This window comes from Microcaecilia unicolor, chromosome 3 (assembly GCF_901765095.1).
Source record: "Microcaecilia unicolor chromosome 3, aMicUni1.1, whole genome shotgun sequence".
Classification (NCBI taxonomy): domain Eukaryota; kingdom Metazoa; phylum Chordata; class Amphibia; order Gymnophiona; family Siphonopidae; genus Microcaecilia; species Microcaecilia unicolor.
Genome location: NC_044033.1, coordinates 458,426,874 through 458,445,247, shown reverse-complemented (window position 1 = coordinate 458,445,247; position 18,374 = coordinate 458,426,874). Strand labels below are relative to the sequence as shown.

At 48.5% G+C, this 18,374-nt stretch overlaps 1 protein-coding gene across 3 annotated transcripts in view; it reads right to left on the bottom strand.

Annotated features, from left to right (window-relative positions):
• The window catches only part of FBXO9 (F-box protein 9), a 303,722-nt gene that overhangs the window by 3,662 nt on the left and 281,686 nt on the right, over positions 1-18,374 (bottom strand). For all 3 annotated transcript variants that reach the window (XM_030198962.1, XM_030198961.1, XM_030198963.1), the window contains exon 12: positions 16,487-16,641. In XM_030198962.1, coding sequence (XP_030054822.1) covers positions 16,487-16,641 — 155 coding nt within the window. The remainder of the gene's footprint in view (positions 1-16,486; positions 16,642-18,374) is intronic.

Genomic DNA, 18,374 nt, shown 5'->3' with positions numbered 1-18,374 from the left:
CTCCTATTATAATTCTCCACTTGTTCTAATTTTCTTCTTAAATCTATAGTATCCTTTATCACACCCACTTTAAATTCGTCATTTTGTTTAGTCTCTCTCTGTAAGGTCTCAATTTTTAAGGAAAAATCTTGCTTCACCAATTCAAGGGAGTTCTTTACCTCCTGAACATTTAAACTAAAAAGTTTTACCTCTTCAGATGATTGTTTCAGGGTCTTTTCCATTTCTAAAAGCTTCATCCAGATCCTATCCAAGCTCACCTCCTTCTCTCCTGCTACCCCAGATGTCTTTTGAGAATCGGGCTTCCCTCTGGGCTTCTCGGTTTCACCCCTTCCGGGTTCCGAGTGAAACCCCGCTCGATTTTGTTCTTTATAATAGTTTCTACCATTTTATCCGGCACCAACATCAGGCTCACTAGTCTATAATTTCCCGGATCACCTCTGGAACCTTTTTAAAAAATTGTCGATACTTTGGTCACCCTCCAATCATCCGGTACCGTGCTTGATTTTAAACATAAATTACTTATTACTAACAATAGTTCTGCAAGTTTTTTCAATTGTATCAGTACTCTGGGATGAATACCATCCAGTCCAGGTGATTTGCTACTCTTCAATTTGTCAAATTACGCCATTACATCTTCCAGGTTTATAGAGATTTCATTCAGTTGCTATGACTCATCAGCTTTGAGTATCATTTCTGGCACTGGTATCTTTCTCAAATCTTCCTCGGTGGAATTGGTCGGGTTGGGGGAGTGGGTCAGGAGGGGTCTGCTGGACCACTGGGGATTTTTTAAGTTGGTGAGGGGTCAGGAGGGGTTTGCTGAACCACCACAGATTTTTTAAGGTTGAGTGGGGGAAGCTCGGGCTTGGGGATAAGGGGCTGTGGTGTGCTGCCGTGTTGACTTTCCTGCTAGCTCTGGAGCTGTCAGTAGTTTGTAGCTGCTAGGGCAGGTGTTTTCCATATGGCGGTCCTCTATGCATTGCATAGAATTGCTAATGAGCACATTTTAATACTAGCAAGCTCAATAGCAAACCAGTATAAATGAAACATTGCAAGCTCAGTTTGCTTTGAGCATCGGGATCTCAATGTTTGAAAAGAACTGTAGATTTATTTTTTCATTATTCTAATTTTTTTAGTTATTTTTTTTTTTTTTTTTGCAACTGGTGCTCAGGCCTAGCTAGGTCACAAGCTGCAGGAAAGAAAGCACCCTTAAAAAGTGCCATAAAAGAACAAACACATGTGCAGTTGGGCCTGCCAAAGGCTTCCAGAAACTGAAGGAATACTGGGCAGTGTCTGCACCAGGGCTCTGTTGGTGATGTCAACCATATGTGAGAACTATAGTCCCTGCTTGTCCTGGGAGAACCAACTTTAAGGAATTACGTATTTTATTCAGTAAAGTGAATGACACATACCTGTAGCAGGTGTTCTCCGAGGACAGCAGGCTGATTGTTCTCACGACTAGGTGACGTCCGCAGCAGCCCCCACCAACCGGAAGAAGCTTCGCGGGCGGTCCGCACGCAGGGCACGCCCACCGCGCATGCGTGGCCATCTTCCCGCCCGTGCGCGACCGTTCCCGCCAGTTGAATGACAAGCAAAAAAAGATGAAAACGCAACTCCAAAGGGGAGGAGGGAGGGTAGGTGAGAACAATCAGCCTGCTGTCCTCAGAGAACACCTGCTACAGGTATGTATCATTCACTTTCTCCGAGGACAAGCAGGCTGCTTGTTCTCACGACTGGGGTATCCCTAGCTCTCAGGCTCACTCAAAACAAGAACCCAGGTCAATTGAACCTCGCAACGGCGAGGATACAACAGAAAATTGACCTACGAAGAACAACTAACTGAGAGTGCAGCCTGACCAGAATAAATTCGGGTCCTGGAGGGTGGAGTTGGATTTACACCCCAAACAGATTCTGCAGCACCGACTGCCCGAACCGACTGTCGCGTCGGGTATCCTGCTGGAGGCAGTAATGTGATGTGAATTGTGGACAGATGACCACGTCGCAGCCTTGCAAATCTCTTCAATAGTGGCTGACTTCAAGTGGGCCACTGACGCTGCCATGGCTCTGACACTATGAGCCGTGACATGACCCTCAAGAGTCAGCCTAGCCTGGGCATAAGTGAAGGAAATGCAATCTGCTAGCCAATTGGAGATGGTGCGTTTCCCGACAGCGACCCCTAGCCTGTTAGGGTCGAAAGAAACAAACAATTGGGCGGACTGTCTGTGGGGCTGTGTCCGCTCCAAGTAGAAGGCCAATGCTCTCTTGCAGCCCAATGTGTGCAACTGACGTTCAGCAGGGCGGGTATGAGGCCTGGGGAAGAATGTTGGCAAGACAATTGACTGGTTAAGATGGAACCTCGACACCACCTTCGGCAGGAACTTTGGGTGGGTGCGGAGCACTACTCTGTTGTGATGAAATTTGGTATTGGAGCATGAGCTACCAGGGCTTGAAGCTCACTGACCCTACGAGCTGAAGTAACTGCCACCAAGAAAATGACCTTCCAGGTCAAGTACTTCAGATGGCAGGTATTCAGTGGCTCAAAAAGAGGTTTCATCAGCTGGGTGAGGACGACGTTGAGATCCCATGACACTGTAGGAGGCTTGATAGGGGGCTTTGACAAAAGCAAGCCTCTCATGAATCGAACGACTAAAGGCTCTCCAGAGATGGCTTTACCTTCCACACGATAATGGTAAGCACTAATCGCACTAAGGTGATTCCTTACTGAGTTGGTCTTGAGGCCAGACTCTGATAAGTGCAGAAGGTATTCAAGCAGGTTCTGTGCAGGGCAAGAACGAGGTTCTAGGGCCCTGCTCTCACACCAAACGACAAACCTCCTCCACTTGAAAAAGTAACTCTTTTTAGTGGAATCCTTCCTAGAGGCAAGCAAGACACGGGAGACACCCTCAGACAGACCCAACGCAGCGAAGTCTACGCCCTCAACATCCAGGCCGTGAGAGCCAGAGACTGAAGGTTGGGGTGCAGCAACGCTCCGTCGTTCTGCGAAATGAGAGTCGGAAAAGAGTCCAATCTCCACGGTTCTTCGGAGGACAACTCCAGAAGAAGAGGGAACCAGATCTGACGGGGCCAAAAGGGCGCAATCAGAATCATGGTGCCGCGGTCTTGCTTGAGCTTCAGTAAGGTCTTCCCCACCAAAGGTATGGGAGGATAAGCATACAGGAGAAAGGCATCCGACGCTAGCCTGCCTTGTGCCTGAAGTCTGGAACAGAACAGAGGCAGCTTGTGGTTGGTCTGAGAGGCGAAAAGGTCCACCGAGGGGGTGCCCCACTCTCGGAAGATCTTGCGTACCACTCTGGAATGAAGCGACCACTCGTGCGGTTGCATGACTCTGCTCAGTCTGTCGGCCAGACTGTTGTTTACACCTGCCAGGTATGTGGCTTGCAGGTGCATGCCGAACTGGCAAGCCCAACGCCACATCCCGACGGCTTCCTGACACAAGGGGCGAGATCCGGTGCCCCCCTGCTTGTTGGTGTAATACTTTGCAACCTGATTGTCTGTCCGAATTTGGATAATTTGGCAGGACAGCCGATGTCTCTGAAAGCCTTCAGTGCGTTCCAGATCGCTCGGAGCTTCAGGAGGTTGATCTGCAAATCCTTTTCCTGGAGGGACCACAGACCCTGGGTGTGAAGCCCATCGACATGAGCTCCCCACCCCAGGCAAGATGCATCTGTCGTCAGCACTTTCGTGGGCTGAGGAATTTGGCATGAACGTCCCAGGGTCAAATTGGTCCGAATGGTCCACCAGAGCAGTGAAGTGCGGCAACTGGTGGAGAGGCGGATGACATCTTCTAGATTCCCAGTGGCTTGGAACCACTGGGAAGCTAGGGTCCATTGAGCAGATCTCATGTGAAGACGAGCCATGGGAGTCACATGGACTGTGGAGGCCATATGACCCAGAAGTCTCAACATCTGCCGAGCTGTGACCTGCTGAGACGCTCTGGTCTGCGAAGCCAGGGACAGGAGGTTGTTGGCCCTCGCTTCGGGAAGGAAGGCCCGAGCCGTCTGGGTATTCAGCAGAGCTCCTATGAATTCCAGAGACTGTGTTGGCTGGAGATGGGACTTTGGGTAATTTATCAGCAGCTCCAGAAGTTGAATAGTGCACTGCATAGACCGGAGGGCTCCCGCCTCCGAGGTGTTCTTGACCAGCCAATCATCGAGATATGGGAACACGTGCACTCCCAGCTTGCGTAGATACGCCGCTACCACCACGAGGCACTTTGTAAACACTCGTGGGGCAGAGGCGAGCCCAAAGGGCAGCACACAATACTGAAAGTGCCGTGCGCCCAGGCGGAATCTGAGATACTGTCTGTGAGCTGGCAGTATCGGGATGTGAGTGTATGCGTCCTTTAAATCCAGGGAACATAGCCAATCGTTTTTCTGAATCATTGGCAGAAGGGTGCCCAAGGAAAGCATCCTGAACTTTTCTTTGACCAGGAATTTGTTCAGGCCTCTCAGGTCTAGGATGGGACGCATCCCCCCTGTTTTCTTTTCCACAAGGAAGTACCTGGAATAGAATCCCTGCCCTTCCTGCCCGGGTGGTACGGGCTCGACCGCATTGGCGCTGAGAAGGGCGGAGAGTTCCTCTGCAAGTACCTGCTTGTGATGGGAGCTGAAGGATTGAGCTCCCGGAGGACAATTTGGTGGCAGGGAGGCCAAATTCAGGGCGTATCCGCACCGCACTATTTGGAGAACCCACTGGTCGGAGGTTATGAGAGGCCACCTTTGGTGAAAAAATTTTAACCTCCCTCCGACCGGCAGATCGTCCGGTACGGACACTTTGAGGGTGGCTATGTTCCCGTGGATCCAGTCAAAAGCCCGTCCCCGGCTTTTGCTGTGGAGGCGCAGGGGGCTGCTTAGGCGCACGCTGTTGACGAGAACGAGCGCGCTGGGGCTGTCCCTGTGCCTGAAGAGGCCTTCGAGCCGGCTGGGTGTACCTACGCTTGGCAAAAGAATAGGGCACAGCCTGCCGGGCCCGGGAAAAACGTCCACCTGCTGAGGTGGATGCTGAAGGCGCCCGGTGGGAGAGCTTGTCGAGGGCGGTTTCCCGCTGATGCAGTTGGTCCACCAGCTGCTCGACCTTCTCACCAAAAATATTATCCCCCGGGCAAGGGACGTCGGCCAGTCTCTGCTGGGTGCGGTTGTCCAGGTCAGAGGCACGCAGCCATGAGAGCCTGCGCATCACTATACCTTGGGCCGCAGCACGAGATGCCACGTCACAGGTGTCATAGATACCCCTGGACAGGAACTTTCTGCACGCCTTCAGCTGCCTGACCACCTCCTGATAAGGCCTGGACTGCTCCGGCGGGAGCTTGTCAACCAGGTCCGCCAGTTGCTTCACATTGTTCCGCATGTGGATGCTCGTGTAGAGCTGGTAAGATTGGATGCGAGTCACGAGCATGGAAGATTGGTAGGCCTTCCTCCCAAACGAGCCCAGAGTGCGAGACTCCCGCCCCGGGGGCGCCGAGGCGGTATCCCTCGAACTCCGTGCCCTCTTGAGAGCAGAATCCACGACCGCCGAGTCATGAGGCAATTGGGGCCGCATTAACTCTGGGTCCAAGTGAATTCTGTACTGGGACTCTGCTTTCTTGGGGATGGTGGGATTAGATAATGGTCGCATCCAGTTCCGAAGCAGTGTCTCCTTAAGGACATTGTACAACGGCACCGTGGAGGACTCTAGGTGGAGATGGATAGTCGAGGACCTCGAGCATCTCAGCCCTCGGCTCATCCACAGAGACCACGGGGAAGGGAATGCATATAGACATGTCCCTGACAAAGGAGGCAAAGGAAAGGCTCTCAGGAGGCGAGAGCTTCCTCTCTGGTGAAGGCGTGGGGTCAGAGGGAAGGCCCACAGACTCCTCTGAGGAGAAATAGCTGGGGTCCTCCTCTTCCCCCCACGAGGCCTCTTCCTCGGTATCGGACATAAGCTCATGCAGCTGAGTCCTCAACCGGGCCCGGCTCGACATCGAGGCACCGACGCCTCGGTGTCGTCGAGCGGTGGACTCCCGCGCCGGCGGGGACGAAGCTCCCTCCATCGACGTCGACGGGGACTCCACCTGCGTGGCGGTCGAGACCGGTGCCGCAAGCGGCGGCGGTGTCGAAGGCCTCGGCACCGGGCTACAGCTCGCTGGTGCCACAGTCAATGGCGCAGAGGGCGCAAGCACCCCCGGCGCCGGCACAGCCTGGCGCATCAGCCCTTCCAGGATCCCCGGAAGGATGGCTCGGAGGCACTCGTCCAGGCCCGCTGTCGGGAAAGACGGGGGGGCCGGTAGAGGCGTCGGTGCCGGAAGCTGTTCGGGTCCAGGAGACTGCACCGAAGTGCTGGGACCCTGACGTGTCGGTACCTCCACTACCGAGGGGGACCTTTCCTCTCGACGTGGACGCTTCGGCGTCGACTCCTCTCCGGCACCGAGGGCCGGGCGCACCGATGGGGACCGATGACGGTGCTTCTTCTGTTTTTTTGCGGTGCCCATCATCGGCGCCAGGTGGAACGGAGGAGGAGGAGGTCGATCCCCCTCGGTCTCGAGGGGCCGGGTCGGACAGGGTTCGGTCCCGAGGGCCATGAGCAGAGGGAGTGACTGGGGCCGATTGCCCACGCGGCCTCTCACCCCTACCGTCACCGGAGGACCGGCGGGCCGACGGGACCTGTACTCCTGGGGTCGATGCCATCGGTGCCGATTTCGCGGACATCGATACCGGTACCGAAGAACCGGCCGTCGATACCGATGCCGTCGAGGTCGACGTCGAGGGGCCGGCGCAAGATCCAAAAAGACGGTCCCGAAGAACTTGCCTCGCAACCTGAGTCCGTTTCCGGAGACCAAGACACAAAGAACACGACTTGATATTGTGCTCCGGCCCGACGCACTGGAGGCACCAAGCGTGGGTGTCGGTCTGCGAGATAGGCCGGCCGCACCGACCACACTTCTTAAATCCACTCGGGACCTTCGAAGACATCGACGGAAAAATCGCGTCGGCGAAGTTAAAGTCGTCGATGGTGGCGGTAAATCACACCTCGAAAAATAAAGCGACTGCGCGGCCACAAGGCCGCAACGCGACGACCTCGCTAGAAAACGAGGGAAAAATTCAGCGCGTTCTCTTCCTTTTTTTTTTTTTTTTTTTTTTAAAGAAGGGAAAAAAAGGGTTTGAAGCGCGCGGCAACAAAAAACAGAAAATAAGCGAATTCGCAGACAACGCGACGGTTTTCCGGGGCTGACTAAGAGAGAGCGGCGGGAACGGTCGCGCACAGGCGGGAAGACGGCCGCGCATGCGCGGTGGGCGTGCCCTGCGTGCGGACCGCCCGCGAAGCTTCTTCCGGTTGGTGGGGGCTGCCGCGGACGTCACCCAGTCGTGAGAACAAGCAGCCTGCTTGTCCTCGGAGAAAGCATGATACCTTTTCTAGGTTAGGGTGGTTCCTTCTAATCTGGGGAATATTACATGGTCTGATCACTCCGCAGTGGAACTACATTTTGATATTTTGACTCTGTCTTGCATAACTCCTCACAATGTAACCAATAACTGAGTTGTAACAAATCGTATTCCATCATTTACAATGTATTGTAAGCCACACTGAACCCGCAAATAGGTGGGAAAATGTGGGATACAAATGCAATAAATAAAATAAATACATTTTCAGCTAGAGGGGCAGGATGAGGGAACTAAACACTGGAAGCTAAATAACACACTATTGTTCGAGGAGGATGCGTTCCAACAATTACAGCAGCCATTATGACTTATTTTGACTAAAGCACTTCCAAAGTGATATCTTGGGTTATACTATGGGATAGCTTTAAGGCAAAAAAAATTGTTACGCCCAGAGCACAGCTTAGCTGTAATGGAAGAAAAGACCTCAGCAGTCTCTGGCACATACCACTATCAATTAAAATGCGAAACTATGGTTGCTGCCTATGTAACTCCAATATCTTTCATCGATCAAAAACCTCCATTTTTATTTTTGGGCTAAACAATTATTTTCATGTGAAATATATTGTGCAAAAAATTTTTAATCAATAATGAGCACTTAAGCTTTGAATCATATATGAAGTACCAACAGGGGGCTATTATTTCACCCTTTGACTTCTTCAGGGGACAAAATAAATTACAGTGGGGGAAATAAGTATTTGATCCCTTGCTGATTTTGTAAGTTTGCCCACTGACAAAGACATGAGCAGCCCATAATTGAAGGGTAGGTTATTGGTAACAGTGAGAGATAGCACATCACAAATTAAATCCGGAAAATCACATTGTGGAAAGTATATGAATTTATTTGCATTCTGCAGAGGGAAATAAGTATTTAATCCCTCTGGCAAACAAGACCTAATTCTTGGTGGCAAAACCCTTGTTGGCAAGCACAGCGGTCAGACGTCTTCTGTAGTTGATGATGAGGTTTGCACACATGTCAGGAGGAATTTTGGTCCACTCCTCTTTGCAGATCATCTCTAAATCATTAAGAGTTCTGGGCTGTCGCTTGGCAACTCGCAGCTTCAGCTCCCTCCATAAGTTTTCAATGGGATTAAGGTCTGGTGACTGGCTAGGCCACTCCATGACCCTAATGTGCTTCTTCCTGAGCCACTCCTTTGTTGCCTTGGCTGTATGTTTTGGGTCATTGTCGTGCTGGAAGACCCAGCCACGACCCATTTTTAAGGCCCTGGCGGAGGGAAGGAGGTTGTCACTCAGAATTGTACGGTACATGGCCCCATCCATTCTCCCATTGATGCGGTGAAGTAGTCCTGTGCCCTTAGCAGAGAAACACCCCCAAAACATAACATTTCCACCTCCATGCTTGACAGTGGGGACGGTGTTCTTTGGGTCATAGGCAGCATTTCTCTTCCTCCAAACACGGCGAGTTGAGTTCATGCCAAAGAGCTCAATTTTTGTCTCATCTGACCACAGCACCTTCTCCCAATCACTCTCGGCATCATCCAGGTGTTCACTGGCAAACTTCAGACGGGCCGTCACATGTGCCTTCCGGAGCAGGGGGACCTTGCGGGCACTGCAGGATTGCACTCCGTTATGTCGTAATGTGTTACCAATGGTTTTCGTGGTGACAGTGGTCCCAGCTGCCTTGAGATCATTGACAAGTTCCCCCCTTGTAGTTGTAGGCTGATTTCTAACCTTCCTCATGATCAAGGATACCCCACGAGGTGAGATTTTGCGTGGAGCCCCAGATCTTTGTCGATTGACAGTCATTTTGTACTTCTTCCATTTTCTTACTATGGCACCAACAGTTGTCTCCTTCTCGCCCAGCGTCTTACTGATGGTTTTGTAGCCCATTCCAGCCTTGTGCAGGTGTATGATCTTGTCCCTGACATCCTTAGACAGCTCCTTGCTCTTGGCCATTTTGTAGAGGTTAGAGTCTGACTGATTCACTGAGTCTGTGGACAGGTGTCTTTCATACAGGTGACCATTGCCGACAGCTGTCTGTCATGCAGGTAACGAGTTGATTTGGAGCATCTACCTGGTCTGTAGGGGCCAGATCTCTTACTGGTTGGTGGGGGATCAAATACTTATTTCCCTCTGCAGAATGCAAATAAATTCATATACTTTCCACAATGTGATTTTCCGGATTTAATTTGTGATGTGCTATCTCTCACTGTTACCAATAACCTACCCTTCAATTATGGGCTGCTCATGTCTTTGTCAGTGGGCAAACTTACAAAATCAGCAAGGGATCAAATACTTATTTCCCCCACTGTATATAGGCTCAATTCATATTAATTGTTTATCCCAAAAATAAAAGTCAATGAGTCCCAGTGTCCGGAGAACACTATCAAAGATATAGATTGGACTGGATACCAAAAATTAATTTGATGTGCTTCCAATGACCTTTAACCCCTCTTTTTTCACATCTGTGAACAGAATTTACAAAGTGAGGGATTATGGTCAGATCCCAGGCACCAATTATATGTGTCTGTAAGGGACATGGCCCTATGCTGCACTTCTTAAAACCACTGGGAGTTTTAAGGGACATGTCTCCAAACACAGCTGAGGTGAAATCAAATGGCTCGATTTTGAAAAAAAGCCAACCCAACTAGGAAGCTCTAGGCCTAAGGGAGCCTGGTGAGCCACAGAAAATAAAGAAAAAAACTTAAATAAATGCTGAAAACCTAACAAAAATAAGGGATAGGGTTCTGGCCCTACACAACAGAAGATAGTGAAAATACAACAAAGGGCATACCGCTGCAGAAAAGCTACACATGAGCTGAGAGGAAACACTTTAAAAAAAACCAAAAAGCATCCACTATCCACTGTGGAAAAATGAAAACTGATCTGGTCCTGCATGACGGGAGTGGACAGGAAGATGTGCGCATGCATGGTGAGGACCTTCCAAGCACTTCTAGAAAAGTATGCTGAGAAATATCTCTGCGCTGGGCACTATTGGTGATGTCACCTTATGGGTATGTCCTTCTTACTTATGGAAAGCGAAGATACTTACCTGTAGCAGGTATTCTCCGAGGACAGCAGGCTGATTGTTCTCACATGTGGGGTTGACGTCCGCGTCGGCCCAGGAACCGGCAGAGTCTTCTGGTGCGCATGCAGCGCGCACTGCGCATGCGCTGACTGATTTCCCGCCCGTCGCGTGAGCACTTCTCTTCAGTTAAATCAAAGAGCATACAGAGAAATAAATAACAACTCCAAAGGGGAGGTGGGAGGGTTTGTGAGAACAATCAGCCTGCTGTCCTCAGAGATTACCTGCTACAGGTATCTTCGCTTTCTCCGAGGACAAGCAGGCTGCTTGTTCTCACAAGTGGGGTATCCCTAGCAACCAGGCCCACTCAAAACAATGAACATTGGTCAATTGGGCCTCACAACGGCGAGGATATAACATTGATTGACCTGAAACCATAAACAACTGAGAGTGCAGTCTGGAACAGAACAAAAATTGGTCTAGGGGGGTGGAGTTGGATCCTAAACCCCGAACAGATTCTGCAGCACCGACTGCCCAAATCGACTGTCGCGTCAGGTATCCTGCTGAACGCAGTAGTGAGATGTGAATGTGTGGACTGATGACTACGTTGCAGCCTTGCAAATTTCTTCAATGGAGGCTGACTAAGTGAGCCACTGACGCAGCCATGGCTCTAACATTATGAGCTGTGACATGGCCCTCTAGAGTCAACCCAGCTTGGGCATAAGTGAAGGAAATGCAATCTGCTAGCCAATTGGAGATTGTGCGTTTTCCGATGGCGACTTCCCTCCTGTTGGGATTGAAAGAAACAAACAACTGGGTGGACTATCTGAAGGGCTTTGTCCGTTCCACGTAAAAGGTATGCAAACTGCTTTCGCCAGGGCAGGTATGAGGACGGGGAAAGAATGTTAGCAAGACAATTGACTAGTTCAGATGGAACTCCGACACCACCTTTGGCAGGAACTTAGGCTGCGTGCGGAGGACTACGCTGTTGTGATGAAATTTGATATAAGGTGCATGCACTACTAAGGCCTGAAGCTCACTGACCCTACGAGCTGAAGTAACAGCCACCAAGAAAATGACCTTCCAGGTCAAGTACTTCAGATGGCAGGAATTCAGTGGCTCAAAAGGAGATCCCATGACACTGGTGGAGCTTTGACAGGGGGCTTTGACAAAAGCAAACCTCTCATGAAGCAAACAACTAAAGGCTGTGCAGAGATAGGCTTACCCTCTACACAGCAATGAAAGGCACTAATTGCACTAAGGTGAACTCTTACAGAGTTGGTCTTGAGACCAGACTCTGATAAGTGTAGAAGGTATTCAAGCAGAGTCTGTGTAGGACAAGAAAGAGGATCTAGGGCCTTGCTGTCACACCAGACGGCAAACCTCCTCCATTTGAAAGAGTACCACCTTTATGTGGAATCTTTTCTGGAAGCAAGCAAGACTCAGCAGACACCCTCTGAAAGACCCAAGGAGGCAAATTCTAAGCTCTCAAATCCAGGCCGTGACAGCCAGAGACTGGAGGTTGGGATGTAGAAGCGACCCCTTGTTCTGGGTAATGTGGGTTGGAAAACACTCCAATCTCCACGGTTCCTCGGAGGACAACTCTAGAAGAAGAGGGAACCAAATCTGACGCAGCCAGAAGGGTGCAATCAGGATCATGGTTCCGCGGTCTTGCTTGAGTTTCAGCAGTCTTCCCCACCAGAGATATGGGAGGATACGCATACAGAAGGCCTGTTCCCCAATGCAGGAGAAAGGCATCTGATGCTAGTCTGTCGTGGGCCTGAAGCCTGGAACAGAACTGAGGGACCTTGTGATTGATCTGAGTGGCAAAAAGATCCACCAAGGGGGTGCCTCACGCTCGGAAGATCTTGCAGACTACGCCCATGTTCAGTGACCACTCGTGAGGTTGCATTACTCTGCTCAGCCTGTCAGCCAGACTGTTGTTTATGCCTGCCAGATAAGTGGCTTGGAGAAACATGCCGTGATGACGTGCCCAAAGCCACACCTGGACAGCTTCCTGACACAGAGGGCGAGATCCGGTGCCCTTCTGCTTGTTGGTGTAATACATGGCAACCTGATTGTCTGTCTGAATCAAAATGGTTTGGTTGGATAGCCAGTCTCTGAAACCCTTTAGAGCATTCCAGATCGCTCTCAATTCCAGGAGATTGATCTGAAGCCCTTTTTCCTGAAAGGACCAGGCTCCATGAGTGTGAAGCGCATCTACATGAGCTTGACGCCTCACTGCTCCCAGTACGAACTGGTCATTACCTTTGCTCCCGATGATGCCGATGCTGCCGACCTCGGTACCGATGTCGACGTTGAAGGACCGGACTGAGCCCCAAAAAGCTTCTCTCGTTGGGCTTCTTGAGACGCTTGGGTCCGTTTCTTCATACGAAGACACAGACTACAAGTGGCTGGGCTATGGTCGGGCCCAAGGCACTGGATACACTAGGGGTGGGTATCGGTACCTGAGATGGTCCGGTTCCATCGAGTACAACGTTTGAAGCCGCTGGGTGTCCATGGAAGAAAAAACGGACTCGGCGAAATCAAACGACGCGATTCTGCCAAAAAAGAAGGCACAAAAAAAGGGAATAAACCCAACCACGCAGCCCAAAGGCCGGTTGCGTCGAAAAAGAAAGGAAACTTGAAAGGTGGACAAAAAGCAAGAAAACTACGGGAAAACTACTTTTTTTAAAAATTCTTTTAAAAAAGAAATAAAAAGCAAAAATAAAGTAAAACTCAGTCGCGAAGAGTAGTTCTCTTCCTGGGCCTGACGGAGCACAGGGAAAACAGTGTCGCACCTAACCGCGGAGAAAAAAGAACAGAGCTACATGCTCGTGCGACGGGCGGGAAGTCGTCCGCGCATGCGCGGTGCACGCGATTCGCGCGCCAGAAATCTCTGGCAAAAACCTTTTGTTTATTTTGCTTGCAAAATTTCCGATTCCTGGGCCGCTGCGGACATCAACCCACGTGAGATCAAGCAGCCTGCTTGACCTCGGAGAAAACCTCCTAGATGAGGAGGCAGTAGCAGAAGGCGCCCGGTGGGAGAGAGAATCCATAGCATCATTATGCTTCTTGATTTGATCAACTAGACCCTCTACTTTTTCTCTAAAAAGATTGTCCCCCCGGCAAGGAGTATCCGCCATTCACTGCTGGACAGAATGATCCAGGTCAGAGACAAGCAGCCATGAGAGTCTGTGCATCACTATACTTTGAGCAAAGTGTCAAAAGTACCCCTGGCCAGGAACCTGCGGCACGCCTTATGCTGCCTGACCACCTGATGAAAAGGCTCGGCCAGCTCCTTAGGGAGTGTCTCAACCAAGATGAACAGTTGATGCATCGTGTCCCGCAAGTGTACGCTCGTGAAGAGCTGGTATGACTGGATCTTGGCAGCAAGCATAGTGGCCTGAAACGCCTTCCTTCCAAAAGAATCAAGAGTCCTAGCTTCTCTGCCTGGGGGTGCCGAAGCATAGTCTCTAGTACTCCTGGCTCTCTTGAGGGCGGAGTCCACCACCATGGAATTGTGGGGTAACTGAGACCTCATCAATCCAGGTTCACCATGGATCCGATACTGGGATTCAGCTTTTTCGTGACCACGGGGCCAGACAGAGGGGCTGACCAGTTTCACATAAGGACTGCCTTCAGTACCTTATGCAGAGGAACTGTCACAGCCTCTTTAGGTGGAGAAGAATAATTCAAGACCTCAAGCATCTCAGTCCTGCCCCAAAACGTTTTTCACGTTGGGCCTGTCAAGACGCTTGGGTCCGTTTCTTGATACGAAGACACAGACTACAAGCGGCTGGACTACGGTCGGGCCCAAGGCACTGAATACACCAGGCGTGGGTATCGGTACCTGAGATAGTCCGGTTGCACCAAGTACAACGCTTGAAGCCGCTGGGAGTCTTCGATGACATGGAAGGAAAAACGGCTTCTGCGAAATCAAAAGACATGATTGTGCCTAAAAATCAGAAAAAGGCACAAAAGAGAAAATGGGAGAACTCGACCGCGCGGCCAAAGGCCGGCTGCGACGAAAAAGAAAGAAAACTTGAAATAGGGGGGAAAAACTAAAGGGAAACTACGGGAACTTCTTTTTTTTTTTTTTAGCTTGGAAGAAAAAAATTAAAAAAACAGAAGCAAACGAAATCGCAATCGGAGAAGACTCTTCTTGGGCCTGAAGAGGAGCAGAAACGAACACTGCCTCACCTCAACGCGGAGAAAGAAATCAGACTCTGGCAAAACTTTTTAATATTTTGCTTACAAAATGCTGGTTCCTGGGCCGATGCAGACGTCGACCCCACATGTGAGAACAAGCAGCCTGCTTTTCCTCGGAGAAGAATATTTCCATCCTGCTTGTCCTCAGAGAAAGCAGTAAAGTCTATGTTGCCTAGAAACCTTGAGAGGCTTCAATTAGAATTCTTCAACTAAATCAGACCAACATGCATCCATCTAGGCCAGAACCTGGTCCAACACCAGAAAGTGCTTACACATGGTGTATAAGTAAATGGTATAAAAGTAACAGGGCATGTGTACAATGGTCAGTCCTTCATCATACACTTTCATTTACAGTAGGCATGGTTTAGGGATGCTGTAAACTCACATGTTTATACCAATTTAACTATGACTACTACTACTAATCATTTCTATAGCGCTACTGAATGACCTATCTTCATAAATTTTTCTAATCCCTATGTAAACCTGGGCTATACTATTTGTTTCCATAATCCCCTGTGACAATGTGTTCCAAGGTTGAATAGTTCTTTGTTTTAACACCTCTTAGTCACCCAGAGTTTATGTATTGCACAAACCAAGAATAAGTTATCCATTTACCTTTTCCATATTGTGGCATGACATTTTCTGTTTTAACTCTCAACAACCCCTTAGCTTTTTGAAAGACATCAGCCCAATTTGCTATAGTCAAAGAAATACTTGCAGTAATCCCAAAATCTTGAGTGCTAATGATTAAACTAAACCCATACACCAAAAAAAGAGAACTAAGGGCCTTCAGAACTGGGATAGCAAGCAGGTCTTTATTTCTGAAAGAAAGACATGCTTGCTATCGTTCTGAAGGCCTTTGGTGCTCTTTTTTGGTGTTTTGGATGTATGCTTCAGATTTCCTCTCTTCTGCTGTTTAAACTAAGCCCATGACATGGTATGATGAGTCTGGACTCTATAGCAACATTTGTAAATTTTGCTAACTTCATTTCCAGATTGGAAAGTGGAGGAGTAGCCTAGTGGAAGTGGAGGAGTGGCCTAGTGGTTAGGGTGGTGGACTTTGGTCCTGGGGAACTGAGTTCGATTCCCACTTCAGGCACAGGCAGCTCCTTGTGACTCTGGGCAAGTCACTTAACCCTCCATTGGCCCATGTAAGCTGCACTGAGCCTGCATGAGTGGGAAAGTGCGGGGTAAAAATGTAACAAAACAAACAAACAAAAAAAATATATATATATATATTGAATGGTCCTACTATTGCACTTTCTCCATTGTAAAAACTATTGATTCTTTGGTTCTACCCTTTGCCCTCAGTCTATTAATGGACTTTTCCTCTGATCCAATGATAACTTAAGTTTAAATGAAACCTTGGTGATCCAAAGCTTTCTAAAAATTAAAATCTATTAGTTAAATCTTACTTATCTATGTGCCTGTTGGGATCCTCAAAGGACCTCGACAGATTAATGAGACATGATTTTCCTACACAGAAGACATGTAGACTTTTTCTGAACTGATCCTATTTCTCTCTGTGACTAAACATTCTATTAAACAAACAAAAACTTTAAGAAAGTTTGTGACAAATACATAGGATTTCTAACGGAGTGAAAGGGAGAGTAGATGGCATGGATGGGCAGACTGGATAGGCCATGTGGTATTTATCAGCCTTCATTTTTCTATGTTTCTATGCAATTGCCAAATCTGGAACCCTTAAAGAGGAGTGTTATACCTACCAGTTCTCTGCCACAGAGGCTGCTTTTAAGTGAATGGCTAAAGCAGTGGACTTCGCTTCAGAGTTATGAAAAATAACTCAACCATTTTGGTACAGCACAATATACACAGTCCTATCATTTCAGCAACATACTTGTAAGTAATGTGACAAGAATGATGGATCCAAACAAGCTTGTTGAATTTCTGGCGGCCACTGGAACACAACTGGAATCCCACATGAAAACTGTGATCTGTTTCTTGCACAGGTGCACGACGGAAATATCTATATCTGTGGTAGTCAATTGGATTCTGTGAAATGAATATGAAGACATTTAGTGAACTATTCACATTCAAAATACATTCATGTATTGTAATCTCTAGCTTATCTATCAAAAGGGAACCAATTAATTTAAGAACAATTCAAAAGTAATTTCTCATATTTAAATTGCTATATTCCATTATTAAAAATTCTAATATACTCTGCCAGTTCACACTCAGTACACATGGCATCTCCATCTCAGGGCCAACTCAACCTCTGTTCCAAGAGAGGCACTGGCTCGGGATGACAGTGATCAAGGTTGTCAAAATCATTTTTCCCTCTATGCCCTCATGGTCCAACATGTCTTCCTCTTTCTTCTCTTCCCCCACTCCACCTGTGATCCAGCATGCCTTCACTCTGTTTTTTCTCTCAACCACACCCGCCAATCACCACCACCACCAGGTTTAACTTAAAACTCTTATATAAGCTGCTAGGGCAGGGGTTTTCCATATGGCACCTCAGATCCTTCTCTCTGATGCATCTTGCTCAGGTTCCCAACAGTCTCACATTTCACCACATCATGTTCTCACCCAGTCTTTCATGCTCTATGCCTTTTCTCCCACAGTGAAAACATTAGCATAAACAGCTATTTCCCTCAGGGCAATTTCTCCAAATAGGTTAGTTTTGCGCATACCACAATAGGAATGAACCTCACGCCTCAGCTAGAGTATGTGGAGTATGATCTCAGTCGCTCAAATTTACTGTTAACGCTCACCGCTGAACTTGCATCATGCCAAAGGAACTTGCATCATGCCAAAGGGAGCTTCCCTCTGGACTTCATATCCAGGTATAGCTGGAAATTCTTTCTATGAAGCCTGTGGCACCAAAACACTGGGAATATTTCTATATCTTTCTGTCAGATTTTCTTGGTCTCACACTGCATTTCTTGATATTTATGGACTTTCTCTCCATACAATTCACAGGGTAATTGCTTGGGCCCGACACCTCTATGATTAATGCTGTTCTGATGTTTCTCTTTTACCATTTTGTGTTTGGTTTTCTTGCAAACAGCTTTTTTTTTTTTTTGTTACATTTGTACCCCGCGCTTTCTCATTCATGGCAGGCTCAATGTGGCGGGCAATGGAGGGTTAAGTGACTTGCCCAGAGTCACAAGAAGCTGCCTGTGCTGGGACTCGAACTCAGTTCCTCAGTTCCCCAGGACCAAAGTCCATCACCCTAACCACTAGGCCACTCCTCCACTCTGGGAAGTCCCAGATTACCATAACCTCTGTTTTCCACAATTCTCTTTAGGCTCATGATCTCAATTCTTTTCCAGTACAGTGATGTCATATTTTTTACAGTTTCCAATGAATGAGATGTACCACCTTGTTGTGTCTTTGTATATAAAAAGTTTCTGCCATCAGCACTTCGTAGACAGCTAGGAGATGAGAAACCATTTCCAGTTCTTTATTACAGGATTTACACATGTCAGCTGTACAAGTTTTTTCTATGCTTGCTATAAAACATCTCATCCATGATTCGCTGTCCTGGGCTGGAACTATAAAACTCTCATCTCATTCATGTGTCTGGGCTTGAACAACATATGGTTCTTGAAGTAACACTTTATATTTACTACTGTATTTGTGCATTTGCCACTTTTTTTCCTTGTTTGCTGATCTGCTTGTTTAAAGAGCTTTTCTCCTGCTTCGCATATTCTGTTGGTTCCATTCCTGTACCTACAAGTGGATTCTCACTCATTCCTTCTGCTCATTAAAATGTCTGT